Source organism: Emiliania huxleyi (assembly GCF_000372725.1).
Source record: "Emiliania huxleyi CCMP1516 chromosome Unknown EMIHUscaffold_171, whole genome shotgun sequence".
NCBI classification, from domain to species: domain Eukaryota; phylum Haptophyta; order Isochrysidales; family Noelaerhabdaceae; genus Emiliania; species Emiliania huxleyi.
The window spans coordinates 228,330-242,408 of record NW_005200871.1 but is presented as its reverse complement, the minus strand read 5'-3'; the positions used below and the strand labels follow the sequence as shown (position 1 = coordinate 242,408).

At 62.4% G+C, this 14,079-nt stretch overlaps 2 protein-coding genes across 2 annotated transcripts; one reads left to right on the top strand and one right to left on the bottom strand.

Annotated features, from left to right (window-relative positions):
- Nucleotides 1-3,135: 3,135 nt before the first annotated feature.
- On the top strand, nt 3,136-5,488 carry EMIHUDRAFT_112555 (hypothetical protein; the record flags this gene model as incomplete). The annotated part of the gene is made up of 4 exons (XM_005784250.1): nt 3,136-3,480; nt 3,844-4,020; nt 4,064-4,387; nt 5,390-5,488. The coding sequence occupies 4 exons, from the start codon at nt 3,136-3,138 to the stop codon at nt 5,486-5,488; spliced, it is 945 nt and encodes a 314-aa protein (XP_005784307.1).
- Nucleotides 5,489-6,608: 1,120 nt separating this feature from the next.
- On the bottom strand, nt 6,609-14,016 carry EMIHUDRAFT_456186 (hypothetical protein; the record flags this gene model as incomplete). The annotated part of the gene is made up of 22 exons (XM_005784249.1): nt 13,567-14,016; nt 12,779-12,829; nt 12,615-12,707; nt 12,430-12,544; nt 12,059-12,171; nt 11,911-11,984; nt 11,165-11,468; nt 10,623-10,799; nt 10,404-10,497; nt 10,216-10,318; nt 9,957-10,143; nt 9,604-9,662; nt 9,227-9,311; nt 8,582-8,633; nt 8,457-8,507; nt 8,202-8,387; nt 8,100-8,138; nt 7,755-8,019; nt 7,203-7,264; nt 6,808-6,871; nt 6,697-6,739; nt 6,609-6,630 (listed from the first exon to the last, which is right to left on the bottom strand). Coding segments are annotated over exons 1-22 (2,538 nt in total), but the record flags the coding sequence as incomplete, so codon positions are not given.
- Nucleotides 14,017-14,079: the final 63 nt, after the last annotated feature.

Below are 14,079 nucleotides of genomic sequence, written 5' to 3'. Positions count from 1 at the left end.
AGTATGACTACAGGCCACCACAGACACCCTCCCCACTCCTCACGTGTGCACACTCCCTCACCCTCTCCTCTCTCCTCTCTCTCTCTCCTCTCCTTGTCTGTGCTGTCTGCCTGACTCAGGCACTAATTCTGCCGATGCGTGATTGTGTGTGGGCTGCTCCGAGGGGGCCCTGTGCGATCCGATGGGTAGGGAGTCTGTGCCCGGGCGGTGTCCGGTGCGGAGTCTCTCTCTGATACTACGATCCGAGGGCGAGATTCAGATTATCATGGGTGAGTTCTCTGGGTAAGCTCAGCTGCGAACTTCCCAGGGTATGCCCTGCTCCCTCGCACATTCCAAAAAAGGTGAAGGTAACCCCCCCCATAAGTCGTCACATATGTTTGAGTCGACGAACAGCTGGCAAACGAATCGCCCCTCGTTCACGTTGACAAAATTGGACGTAGCCGCCGAAACGTAGCCGGAGTAGTGGACGCAGGGATGTCCCTCCCACGCAGTCTCGCCGTCCGAGCAAGGGCGGTGCTCCTCCACCTTGAAGACGGAGATGCCCCATGCCTGATCGCCCTGCTGCGGACTGCACATGGACGTCGGCTCGAGCAGCGCGATGTTCTTGTGGTCCCAATCGCTTGAGACCAGCGCGTCCGCCTCTGCCGCGTCGCCCTCGATGTTCTTCGCGAGGTGGTGAGGGAAATCGGTGAATTTGACCGCCGTCTGCGGGTAGTAGTTGAAGGAGATGTCGGCCATGAAGTGGGCTGCGGTATCGCCCTCCGTCTCGCTCGCCTCGACGTTTCGCTCGTTCATGACCACGTTGAGATTCGAGCAGAAGCCGGAAGTGGCGATCAGCCATGCCGGATCGTCGACTACGTCGGGCACGGGAGGGGGCTTTGACGCAAAGACGGTGCCGCGAGCGGTTGGCCATGCCGGATCGTCGACGGTTTTGGCCTGCAAACCGGTGCAGTGTCGTGAGACTCACTCAGCCTGTGAATAACTGCGGCAGGCGGAGCACGCACCGGCAGGGCAGACGCCGGCAGCGCGACGAGCAGAAGCGAGGCAATCTCCAGCATGGCAGTCCAAGATGTACCCCGCGCCGCGGCCTGTTCAATTTCGGCGTTTTTTAGGGGAGGGTACCCATGGTGCTGGTAGCGCCCTGACGCTGCTTGAGCTGCCAGCGTCGGGGCGCTCTCGTCACGGTCGGGCGTGCGAGGCTCCTGTGCCTCCGGTGCAGCCGGTGCTCAGCCCTCTCCCACCGTCGCGGCTCGCTCGTCACCTCGCCTCTCCGCAGGGTCATCTCTCGCGCCGTCTGCATCTCTCTGCCAGTCGCCAGCACCCGCGCCACCGAAGCTGCTAACCGCCACTCGCGACGCGCCACCCTCGCTCACAGCCTGCTGCTCGCCAAGGCTCGCCCCAGCAGGGTTCCCTCGCCCCGAGGTCGTGGAAGCTTCGATCCCAAGGGGGGGAGCCGAGCCCACTCATAACCAACTCTCAGGGGCAGTAGGTGGGCGAGCTTCGAGTGCGCTCATCTCGATCGTCAAGGCGTCGCTACGCGCGGTCTTCCGCGGGAAGAGCTTCGTCGACGGGTGCGGGATCGCGGCGCAAGGGCGGCTCGGCGCGCAAAGAATTCTTCGTAGGGCGCCGGCGCCCCAGCGTAGAGGGCCTCGTGTAGCCCTCCTTTTGGTATTATAAAAGAATTCTTAAAATACAAGCCTCTCTCACAGCACACTGGCACGACAAGGGCGCGGACTGGCGCGGACTGGCACACTCACCGGCTCACCGGCTCACACTCACCGGCGCAAAGAATTCCTGAGAGGTAGGTACACAACGCCCGCTCATGTTGGGTCGAGGGCGCCTAGAAGAAGGCGCCGCCCCCCGAAGAGGATTTTCGGGGAATCCCACCCGTACCCCGAGCCCCCGTCGTAGAGCGCGTCGAAAGCAGCGCATCTGTCGAACATGCGCGCGCTGCTCCTCGCGCGCCATCTCCTCCGCGGCGCGCGGCGTCCACCCGGTGGACGCCAACAGCGACTCGAGCGTCGCGCGATAAAATCGCCTCGCCTTCCTCGCGTGATGTCACCTCGCCCGCCTCCTTCGCCACCGCCTTCTTCCCACGTCGCGACAGCGACTCCGTCAAGAACGGCAATGCACTTAGCTCCGTGCACAATGGCAGTGCCGCTCTCCCCGCACGCTAGCTCGTTCACCGTCTGCCACGCCACTGCGGTGTGGAGAACGACGGACAAACGCTGCATCTGCCCGTGCCAGTTCTTGGTGGTCCATGTGACCTCATCGAGGTGCTGAGCGTGCGAAAGTTTGTTACTCAGCTGATTCGCCGCCTGCCGAAGAAGAGCGCGGACGCCCTTCCCGAAGCCGCCGAACGTCTCGAAGTCAAGCAAACGCAGGTCGCAAGAGCGGCCGCACACTGCTCGGTACCCCCCATGCACACCTAAGCCCATGGCCGACCCCCCCCCACCCCACGCAGCAGCAGAGCTCTGCTGCTGGGGGGGTCGGCCGACCCCCCCAGCAGCAGCGCTCTGCTGCTGGGGGGGGTCAGACCGCCCCCCCTAGCAGCAGCGCTCTGCCTGTGGGGGGTGCTGGCATCTCTGATCACCATCGCACGGCAGCGCGAGCGGCAGCGAGGTGTTGGCATCAGAGCTGCTGCACAGGCCCGGGCAGACGACCGACAGCGTATGCGGTGCCGCTTCGCATTCAACTGACCGCGGGGGGGGCTCCAAGCATTCGTTCCAGTCGCAGGCGCTCTTGCAGTTTGATCGCATGTACTCGTGGTTTGCGGCGCATTCGCCGCTTGCAGCCCAAGCCGCGCAGTCGGACTCTGACGGCGTGGCGAGCGGCGCCACAGCGAGAGTCAACAACATTTATCACGAACTTCAACAGCACAGTCTTTCATTCTCGATCACCGCTCAGACCACGAATCGGCGCTCCTCTCGGCGACTTCAGCAACGAACGCAACATCGGGTCAGAGCTCAGCCCTCCTCACGATCACGACTTGAACGCGATCGCCGAGAGATGCATCGGAGCGCACAGCACCAGGAGGTATTTTCTTCTCAATAACAAGGATGTGAACAGGTAGGTTTTTTTAGATATTCCAAGGCGCCGTTCACAGTCTTGAAACCCATAACTGTGTTCTCGAAGATGGACTCGGCGCTCGAAGCCGCGCTTTCGCCCTTCTTTCGCGGTGGCACGAAGCGCCTGACACGCGGCTGCGTCGTCTCTATCTCTGGAGAGTGCCGCGTCACGCCGCGGGCGCTCCAGCTGCTCTTTGGGTCGGTCGGCCCGCTCCTCCCTGCTCGCATCGAGCGCGCGACCTGCACGTCAACTAAACTCGACCTCGTCAAGCAGCGCGTTTCAATCGAAGAGCTCAGCCTTTTGCTTGCCCCGCACGACGACCCCGACGCCACCGCCGCATCGCTCGCTCGCGGAGACATTGACCGGGCAATCCAGACGCTAGCGACGCAGGCCGACACCTCGCGCATGCCTGTGGCAAGCAATGCCGGCGGCGGCGGCGCGCAATGGGCCGGCCTACTAGGCAGGCTGCTCAGCCTGAGTTCGGGTGTGCTGCTGCGACGGACTACAGTCCATGCGCTCTCGATACAGCACGAGCACCTTGCCCGAAGCGTCCCCGAGCTTCGAGCGAGCGCCGTTGGTGCTCAGGGAGTCGGAGCCTCCCTCGCAGAGATCACCCTGCTCTGGCTGGCTTTGAAAAACCCAGGCGCAGGCGCCTCGGCAGGGTGGTCGCCGCTGCCGGCGGCCGCGCCCCTCCGCAAGGCAATCGTTCCCGAGATTCACTGAGATCGAGAGAGATTCCTTTCACCATCATGACACACAACCACGTCCCGCAAGGCGCTCTCCGCGGCGGTGGAGAAGGAGGACTACGCCTCTGCTGCGTCCCTCCAGGCCGAGCTCCGCGGCATCGAAACTCAGCCGCCGCGACCGTGGCATAACGGGACGCCGTCGGGCGGCGGCGGGCTGGCCGGGCTCTGCATGCTGGCGGTCAGCGCGGTGGCTGAGGGTGGCGAGGTGAAGCCGCCCCCCCCCCCCCCCCCCCTTCGTCCCCATGAAGCTCGAGTCCAGCGAACGCCTCTACGCAGTGTTCGCGCACCTGGTGACCTCCACCCTTGTGGAGGTGGTCCTGAGCCTGGTGAGCAATTTCCTCTTCTTTGCGATCAGCTTCTCCTTCACTGGCATCCCATGGCCCTACTTCCCCGGGCTGTACGGCTGGGCCATACTCTGCGTCCTGACGACTGACGCCGTCAATGGTCTTTGGGGGGCAGTCGCCCCCAGCGGCACTGTCTCGCAGCTCCTCGCCATCCCCACCCTCCTCTTCTTCCTCATCACGGCTGGCGTCTTCCCGACTCGGAATGCTATGGAGGCGGAGCAGCTCCCGGTGCAATACCTGTCGTGGATCTCCCCCTTCCACCATAGCCTTCAAGGGATGCTGCGCATCTTTGAAGACGATTCGGGCGCAATTTATGAGCTGGACGTTATTTACGGCCTCGAACTAGAGGCTCTGCTTCCGGCCTTGCTGATCAACCTCGGCATGTGGTGTGCGTGCCGCGCCGGGCAGTGGTGGGCACTTGTGCACCTCAACAACATCTCGCACTAGAATTAGGAGAATTAGGGTCGGATGTTATCAAGCCGTACAGACAGACGTCTCGTGTGCGGTGTATCGTCGGACACTTTTTCTTTCCCCCTGTCCCCTTCCCCTTGTGGCCGACTACACGGTAAGGCATACGGACCTTGCACAGTAAACCTTTTCCTTCTAAGCAGGGCTACACAATGACCCCATAGTGTGTGGGTGTTTCTGGCAAGTCGTGATGGGTAGAATTAGATTAGCCAATGTTATTTTGAAGTTCATATATGAAAATACCGACTTGCCTATGTGCACGTCTCCGCGGCAGCGGCCCGGAGGCCGGAGCGCGGAGGCGGCCCGGCGGAGCGGTCAGAGCAGCACTGCGCCGGCCGGCGATCGACCCTCGACTATAACACGGACAGCTGTCTAGACAAAGCTACAAGTTCAAAACTTCAAGTTCCTCAAGTTCTGTTAAGTTCTGTTGTCTAGACGCACCGCCCCCCCCCCCCCCCCCCAAAAGGGAAGTTCGCAAGTAGGGCGGCAAGCGGTATGTGGGTGGGTGGGTGGGTGGGTGGGGAGTGGCCTCGGCAGCGCCAGGGGTGCTGTCAGTGTCGTCCAGCCACGACTACGAGACTTGACTGTGAAGAGTGGAGCCATGTGCCACTGTCTGGACGTTGTCTGGACGCTGTCTGGACGCTGTCTGGACGCTGTCTGGACGCTGTCTGGACAGGCTCAGGACTGTCTAGACATCTGCGGGAGCTCCACAAACCAGGTTAGGGACGGTCCGTGACTTTCACGGACGCTCCGTTCAACAAGGCCGTCAACCTCGAGGGGGGCGTCGAAATCGGCGGCGTCGACTACAGCGAGGTGGACATCCTCGTCAGCGGCTCGTGGACATCCTCGTGGACACGGTAAGGCATACGGTAAGAATTTAAACAACACAACTCTCTCTCAGTCTCACAGCAGACAGGCTCGACACAGGTGCCACCTGAGGAGGAGGTGCGAACTGGCGCGTGCTACTGCTAGTACTATCACAGGCACACCACCGGAGCCGCCTAAGCGACTCCTTTAGCGTGCAAGGCGCTCGCACAGCACAATTTATTCATTTTTACAGTCCCGCATCGGCCCCCTTAAACGCCCACAAACTTCGCACACGCCCCCCCCTCGCACGGCACATCCCCGCTGCGCGCACCCCCATTTTCCCTCTTTCCCTTCCATGCAGAGACAACTTAGACAGCGAGAGGGTGCGAGCCCCGCCGGTGATTGCAGCGTCTGCGCTGCAAGGGCTAGCTTGTAGCTAGAGGGCCCGATAGTTCCAGCCTCGAGCAGGCAAGCGGCGCCGGGGAGGAGGGGCGAGCCCTTTGCGGAGACCTCCCGGCCCGACCTCCCCCCCCCCCCCCCCCCTTTTCTCCCGGTTTTATAGGATCTTCGGGATGTTCCACTCTTCGAACGTGCCCGAAAAGCGGAACACGTCCGTGAAAATCCCCATCGCCTAAGGTTCGGGTAACGTGGGGGGTAAGGGATGAATACAGGGGGAGCTCGTCGGTGAACATCCCCATCGCCTTGAGCTCGTGCCCCGCCGCGGGCCCCATCAGCACGAGCGGGCCGCCCGCCGCGGCGCCGTACCGCGCAGAGTGCACCACGATCACGTTCTGCATGCCCTCGCACCGGGCGAGCGTGTCGGTCGGCGGGACGACCTCAAGCTGCAGCTGCGCCTACAGCGGCCGAGCCGTGCCACCACGTCGGCGCGCGGTGTCCTGTGCCGCGGCGCCGCCTTAAGCCGCCGCGGCCGCGCCGTGCCAGCCTCGACGTCGAGCCAATCTCGGCCAGTCTCGGCTGCTCGGCTAGTCTCTCTCTCGGCTAGTCTCCCGCCGTGCCAGCCTCCAATCTCGGCCAATCTCGGCCAATCTCGGCCAATCTCGGCTAGTATCGCGCCGTGCCAGCCTCGACATCGAGCCTCCCGATCAGCTTGAGCTCGCCGCCCTCCGCCTCTGCCGCGGCAACGCGCTCCGCCCACGCGCCGTCGTGCGGCCGCAGCTGCTCTGCGAGCTGCTCGCCTGTTCACGGCATGCGGGGTGTGAAGCAGACATGGCGGCGTGCGCGCGGAGGCGGCGCGAGGATGCTGTGACGCCGACGCTCTTCCCGGAGGCGAGGTCTGGCTCCCACCTAGACACTTCCTAGACACTTCCTAGACACTTCCTCGACACTTCCCGGAGGCGAGGTCTGGCGCCCACCCCGACAGAGCGGCGGGCAGCAGCGACTCGACGAGGAGGTCCTCCGGCTCGAGGTCGGGCATGCCTAGGGTTCGGGTAGCGTGGGGGGTAGGGGATGGGTGGAGCGACTCGACGAGGAGCTGCTCCGGCTCGAGGTCGGGCATGCCTAGGGTTCGGGTAGCGTGGGGGGTAGGGGATGGGTGGAGCGACTCGACGAGGAGCTGCTCCGGCTCGAGGTCGGGCATGCCTAGGGTTCGGGTAGCGTGGGGGGTAGGGGATGGGTAGAGCGACTCGACGAGGAGCTGCTCCGGCTCGAGGTCGGGCATGCCTAGGGTTCGGGTAGCGTGGGGGGTAGGGGATGGGCGGGGGTACCGTGAGGGGGGGGGGGGGGGAGGCCCCCAAGCGTCGCCGCGCGCCTCCGATCTCGCGGCAGAGAGTGAGCATCTTGCGCTGCGTGTCGAGGCACGAGAGGTCGTCCCTCGGGTCGGGCTCCGCGTACCTGTTCACAGCAGGAGGTGTGAAGAGACGCCGTTCACAGCTGGTCGTCCCGCGGGTCGGGCTCCGCGTACCTGTTCACAGCAGGAGGTGTGAAGAGACGCCGTTCACAGCTGGTCGTCCCGCGGGTCGGGCTCCGCGTACCTGTTCACAGCAGGAGGTGTGAAGAGACGCCGTTCACAGCTGGTCGTCCCGCGGGTCGGGCTCCGCGTACCTGTTCACAGCAGGAGGTGTGAAGAGACGCCGTTCACAGCTGGTCGTCCCTCGGGTCGGGCTCCGCGTACCTGTTCACAGCAGGAGGTGTGAAGAGACGCCGTTCACAGCTGGTCGTCCCGCGGGTCGGGCTCCGCGTACCTGTTCACAGCAGGAGGTGTGAAGAGACGCCGTTCACAGCTGGTCGTCCCGCGGGTCGGGCTCCGCGTACCTGTTCACAGCAGGAGGTGTGAAGAGACGCCGTTCACAGCTGGTCGTCCCGCGGGTCGGGCTCCGCGTACCCGGCCGCCACCGCCGCCGCCACAGCCTCGGAGAAGGGCGCGCCGCCGCGGACCGACTCGAGGACGTAGTTGACTGTGCCCGAAAAGACGCCCTCGACGCGCCGGATCCGGTCGCCCGTCTGCTGCATGTCTTGCAGCGTCGAGATGACCGGCAGGCCGGAGCCGGGCCCGGAGCACTCGTACAGCCACTGCGTGTTTGCGTCGGAGCGCGCGTTCTTTGCGGCGCGGTAGGTTGCGAGCGGGCCTAGACCGTTTGGGGTGGCGGCTCGGGGGCAGCGGCTCGGGTGTGGCAGCTCGGGGGATGGGTAGCGGTGGGCGGCGGACCTCCCGTCGCCAGCTTGTTTGAGGAGACAATGTGGGCGCCTGCAGGAAGGTTCCAGGAGAGGTCTAGGAAAGGTCCGAGAAGTAGAGCGTGCTGGACGAGACCATTGTGGGCGCCGAGGGTGAGCCAGCGCGGGTAGTGCTCCGCGACGCGCGCGTCCTCGGTCGCGTCGATGACGATGCGGTTGCCGTTGAAGTCCTCGAGCAAGTGCGTCGTCAGCATCTCGAGGCAGTCCTCGCCCTCCTCCGCGTAGCCGCAGCCCGCGAAGGTGACTCCCTCGAGCGTCTCGCCTAATTAAGAGTTAATTAGTCGCTAATTAATAGTTAATCAAGCGAAGGTGACTCCCTCGAGCGTCTCGCCGACGGAGCTCGACGCCGTCGCCCACAGGTTTGGGCTCGCGACGTCGATGCCTAATTAATCGTTAATTAATCGTCAATTAATCGTTAATTACTTGCCCACAGGTTTGGGCTCGCGACGTCGATGCCGTCGTTGGAGAGGACGGAGGCGGAGGCGCTCGCCAGCGCCGTCACCTTGAGATCGATCGCCAGCCCGTCGAGCGAGGTTAAATTAAATATTAATTAACGATGAATTAACAGTTAGTTAACCTTGAGGTCGATCGCCAGCCCGTCGAGCGAGGTCAATTAAATCTTAATTAACGATGAATTAACAGTTAGTTAACCTTGAGGTCGATCGCCAGCCCGTCGAGCGAGGTCAATTACATATTAATTAACGATGAATTAACAGTTAATTAACCTTGAGGTCGATCGCCAGCCCGTCGAGCGAGGTCAATTAAATATTAATTAACGATGAATTAACAGTTAGTTAACCTTGAGGTCGATCGCCAGCCCGTCGAGCGAGGTCAATTACATATTAATTAACGATGAATTAACAGTTAGTTAACCTTGAGGTCGATCGCCAGCCCGTCGAGCGAGGTCAATTAAATATTAATTAACGATGAATTAACAGTTAGTTAACCTTGAGGTCGATCGCCAGCCCGTCGAGCGAGGTCAATTAAATATTAATTAACGATGAATTAACAGTTAGTTAACCTTGAGGTCGATCGCCAGCCCGTCGAGCGAGGTTAATTAAATATTAATTAACGATGAATTAACAGTTAGTTAACCTTAAGGTCGATCGCCAGCCCGTCGAGCGAGGTCGGCAGCTGCGCGGTGGCGCCGGTGAGTGCGGACGGGGAGGAGCCGCGGTACGCGAGCCTGCAGGAGGGTTCCAGGCAGGTTCTAGGAAAGGTCTAGGAAAGGACGGGGAGGAGCCGCGGTACGCGAGCCTGCAGGAAGGTTCCAGGAAGGTTCTAGGAAAGGTCTAGGAAAGGACGGGGAGGAGCCGCGGTACGCGAGCCTGCAGGAAGGTTCCAGGAAGGTTCTAGGAAAGGTCTAGGAAAGGACGGGGAGGAGCCGCGGTACGCGAGCCTGCAGGAAGGTTCCAGGCAGGCTCTAGGAAAGGTCTAGGAAAGGACATATGTGTGTATATAGGGAGGAGCCGCGGTACGCGAGCCTGCCCGTCCCTGCGAGGAGCTTGAGCAGCTCGCCCGCCATCGACTCGCCCGCCTAATTAATAGTTAATTAATCGTTAATTAATAGTTAATTAACAGCTCGCCCGCCATCGACTCGCCCGCCTCGGCGAGCGAGCCAAGCACCACGATGGACACCTGCGGGTGGGTTCGGGTACCGCGGGGGTAGGGTATGGGTTCGGGTACCGTGGGGGTAGGGAGCACCACGATGGACACCTGACCGCAGGTGAGGCCTGCTGTGTGTGTGTGTGGTGTGCGGGCAGGTGAGGCCTGGTGTGTGTGTGGTGTGCGGACGACCACAGTGGGCACCTGCGGGCGTATGTGAGAGGACCTCAAGGCGGCTGGAGCTATTCCCGATGGCCTCGCAGCAGCAGATCATGAGGGCGGCGTGCTGCCACCGCTGGGGAGGGTGTGAACGGCGTCTCTTGCCCGCCTGTGTGTCCGAGAGGGCGAGCGCGGCGTGCGCGGCGCGCAACGCCTTGGTGCACTCCTCCCGCTCCACCATCAGCGAGATTTGCCTAATCAATAGTTCATTGACAGTGAATGAATAGTTAATTAACCTCCCCCCGCTCCACCATCAGCGGATTTGCCGCTCCGACGAGCCCTGCGCGATGGCGCGGATGTTGACGCCCGCCGTGGCCATCGCCTTTGTGAAGGTTGCGCCGGTGCCCGGCCGGAAGGCCATCCCCTCGCCTAATTAATAGTTAATCAACAGTTAATCAACAGTTGATTAAGTGCCCGGAAGGCCATCCCCTCGCCTAATTAATAGTTAATCAACAGTTAGTGAACAGTTGATTAAGTGCCCGGAAGGCCATCCCCTCGCCGATGACGGCCACGATCGACTTGTCCTCTTCGATCGAGATGCCCGAGATCTGGAGCAACACAGGGCGTCGGTGGGGCCAACCGTAGATCTCCTCGTGTGGCGTGTCCCAAACGTGGTCTCGTCGTGCGGCGTGTCTGGCCGTCTCTTTCTGTGTTTCAGTCGGCCTCCGCGTGCCTTGATGTTTTCCGTCGCGTCGAGCTCGCGGAAGAACTCTGCGCGCACCGCCTCGAGCGCGCGGTCGGCGTCGGACTCCTGGATGCCGAGGCAGATGGAGGAGTCGGCGGAGGCCTGCGAGATCATCAGCACGGCCACACGCTCGCGGTGCAGCACGGAGAAGAGGCGCGACGACATCTCGACCGACGGCATCAGGCCGGTGCCTAATTGATAGTTAATTCATAGTTAAGTAATCGTTAATTAATAACACCTCGACCGACGGCATCAGGCCGGTGCCTAATTGATAGTTAATTCATAGTTAAGTAATCGCTAATTAATACCACCTCGACCGACGGCATCAGGCCGGTGCCTAATTGATAGTTAATTCATCGTTGAGTAATCGTTAATTAATACCACCTCGACCGACGGCATCAGGCCGGTGCCTAATTGATAGTCAATTCATAGTTAAGTAATCGTTAATTAATACCACCTCGACCGACGGCATCAGGCCGGTGCCTAATTGATAGTTAATTCATCGTTGAGTAATCGTTAATTAATAACACCTCGACCGACGGCATCAGGCCGGTGCCCTGCACGTTGAGGATGGCGACCGAGTCGACGGAGGTGACTCCCTTGATCGGCGCGGAGTTGTCGCCGAGCGGGACGGGGCACGCGGCCTTGCGCAGCTGCTTCCGCGCGGTCTTCACCTCGCCCGCCCAGCCCAGCGACGAGGTCTCGAGCGAGCAGGCGCGGCCGGTGATGACGGTGCCAGGGTGGGCCGGGTTGAAGATGTTGCGCACGTAGATGGGGATGTCGGCCTCGATGCAGGGCGTCATGGCGGACGGGTGCAGCACCTGCGCCCCGAAGGAGGGTTTGGGTACCGTGGAGGTAGGGGATGGGTGCAGGTACCGCGGGGGTAGGGGAGGGGTGCAGCACCTGCGCGCCGAAGTAGGCGAGCTCGATCGCCTGTTCACAGCTGGAGGTGTGAAGAGACGCCGTTCACGCCTCGCCTCCTGCGAAGTAGGCGAGCTCCATCGCCTGTTCACAGCTGGAGGTGTGAAGAGACGCCGTTCACGCCTCGCCTCCTGCGAAGTAGGCGAGCTCGATCGCCTGTTCACAGCTGGAGGTGTGAAGAGACGCCGTTCACGCCTCGCCTCCTGCGAAGTAGGGGAGCTCGATCGCCTGTTCACAGCTGGAGGTGTGAAGAGACGCCGTTCACGCCTCGCCTCCTGCGAAGTAGGCGAGTTCCATCGCCTGTTCACAGCTGGAGGTGTGAAGAGACGCCGTTCACGCCTCGCCTCCTGCGAAGTAGGCGAGCTCGATCGCCTCGTCATACTTGAGCGAGTCGATCGGGAAGGCCTCGGGCACGCGGCGCGGGTCCGCCTAGGGTTCGAGCACCGTGGGGGTGGGGTATGGGTTCGGGTACCGTGCGGGTAGGGCACGCGGCGCGGCTCCGCCGTGTACACGCCGTCGACGTTCTTCCACATCGTGATCCGCGACGCGCTCATCAGCTTCGCGAAGATTGTGGCCGAGTAGTCGGAACCAGACCGCTTGAGTGTGGTGGGCACGCCTGCGGCGGGGACGTGTCGCGGACGTGTCGCGGACGTGTCGCGGACGTGCCGGGGAGCGTGGTGTGGTGGGCGTGTGGATGGTGTGTGTGTGGTGTGTGGTGTGTGTGCGTGCGTGTGTGCGTGTGTGTGTGTGTGTGTGTGTGTGTGTGTGTGTGTGTGTGTGTGTGTGTGTGTGTGTGTGTGTGTGTGTGTGTGTGTGCGTGTGTGTGTGTGTGTGGTGTGTGGTGCGTGGTGTGTATGTGCGTCGTATTGCACGCCGTCGGCCGTGGCGGCGACGAAGCCCGTCACAATGACCACTGGCGCGGCGGCAGCCAGGTCTAGCTCCCTGAGCTGTGTGCGCGCGTCGGCCGCCCACCAGCTGGCAAGCTTTGCCTAGGGTTCGGGTACCGTGGGGGTAGGGTGTGGGTTCGGGTACCGTGCGGGTAGGGGAGGCAAGCGTTGCCTCTGATGGCTCCCAGAGAGGGTCAGTGCCCATCGTGTTAGTAGAGCCCTTGTCGCCGAGGCCGGCCTCGCCGGTGGTCTGCACGACGAGCACCTAGAGACACGTCACGCGCACCTGTCGTGGACGTGTCGCGGACATGCCTCGCCGGCGGTCTGCACGGGCACGTCGCGTGCGTCCAGCCAGGTCGAGGCGTGCCCCTCGGAAGAGAGGTAGGCCTGCGTGTGAAGAGGAGGGGTGTGAAGAGGAGGTGTGAAGAGGTGTTCCTCGGAAGAGAGGTAGGCCTGCGTGTGAAGAGGAGGGGTGTGAAGAGGAGGTGTGAAGAGGTGTTCCTCGGAAGAGAGGTAGGCCTGCGTGTGAAGAGGAGGGGTGTGAAGAGGAGGTGTGAAGAGGAGGTGTGAAGAGGTGTTCCTCGGAAGAGAGGTAGGCCTGCGTGTGAAGAGGAGGGGTGTGAAGAGGAGGTGTGAAGAGGAGGTGTGAAGAGGTGTTCCTCGGAAGAGAGGTAGGCCTGCGTGTGAAGAGGAGGGGTGTGAAGAGGAGGTGTGAAGAGGTGTTCCTCGGAAGAGAGGTAGGCCTGCGTGTGAAGAGGCGCGCGTGTGAGCTGCCGAGCCGAGGAGGGGAGAGGAGAGGAGAGGAGAGGAGAGGAGAGGGAGAGGAGACGAGAGGAGGGGAGAGGAGAGGAGAGGAGAGGAGAGGAGAGGGAGAGGAGACGAGAGGAGGGGAGAGGAGAGGAGAGGAGAGGAGAGGAGAGGAGAGGAGAGGAGAGGAGAGGAGAGGAGAGGAGAGGAGAGGAGAGGAGAGGAGAGGAGAGGAGAGGAGAGGAGAGGAGAGGAGAGGAGAGGGAGCAGGAGAGGAGAGGAGAGGAGAGGAGAGGAGAGGCAGAGGAGGGCAGGGCAGGGCAGGGCAGGGCAGGGCAGGGCAGGGCAGGGCAGGGCAAGGCAGAGGGAGCAGGAGCCTCCATGGTGAGAGCAGACCAGACCTCGCCGTAGCCGGAGACGACCTCGAGCGCCTGCGTCGGCACGCTCTTCAGCATCGCGAACGCCTGCAGCGTCGCCGATATCGACCGCACGTCCGCGTTGATCGCCCGCTCGACAGCGGCCGCCGCATCGGGCGACGAGATCTCGCGCGCAACGGCGACCTGCTCGGCGGCGACGGCCTCGAGGAGCTGGACCGCCTTGGGAAGGTCGCTCTTGGACGTCTCCACCACCGCGATCAGCTTGTCCGTCACCCCGCCGCGCGCCGAGACGATGGCCATCGTCGGCGCGGCAGAGGCGGCGCCGTCGGCGAGGGGGCGGCGACTCTCGGCGACGAGGAGGTCGGCGCACTGCTTGTAGAGCTCGGCGGTGGCGAGCGAGGCACCGCCGAATTTGTGCACCTCCCACGGCACAGTCGATGGCTTCTCAAGGAAGAGCGCTGCGGCGGGGATGTCGGACGACGAGATCGGCGTCGCCACCATTGCTGCCGCCGC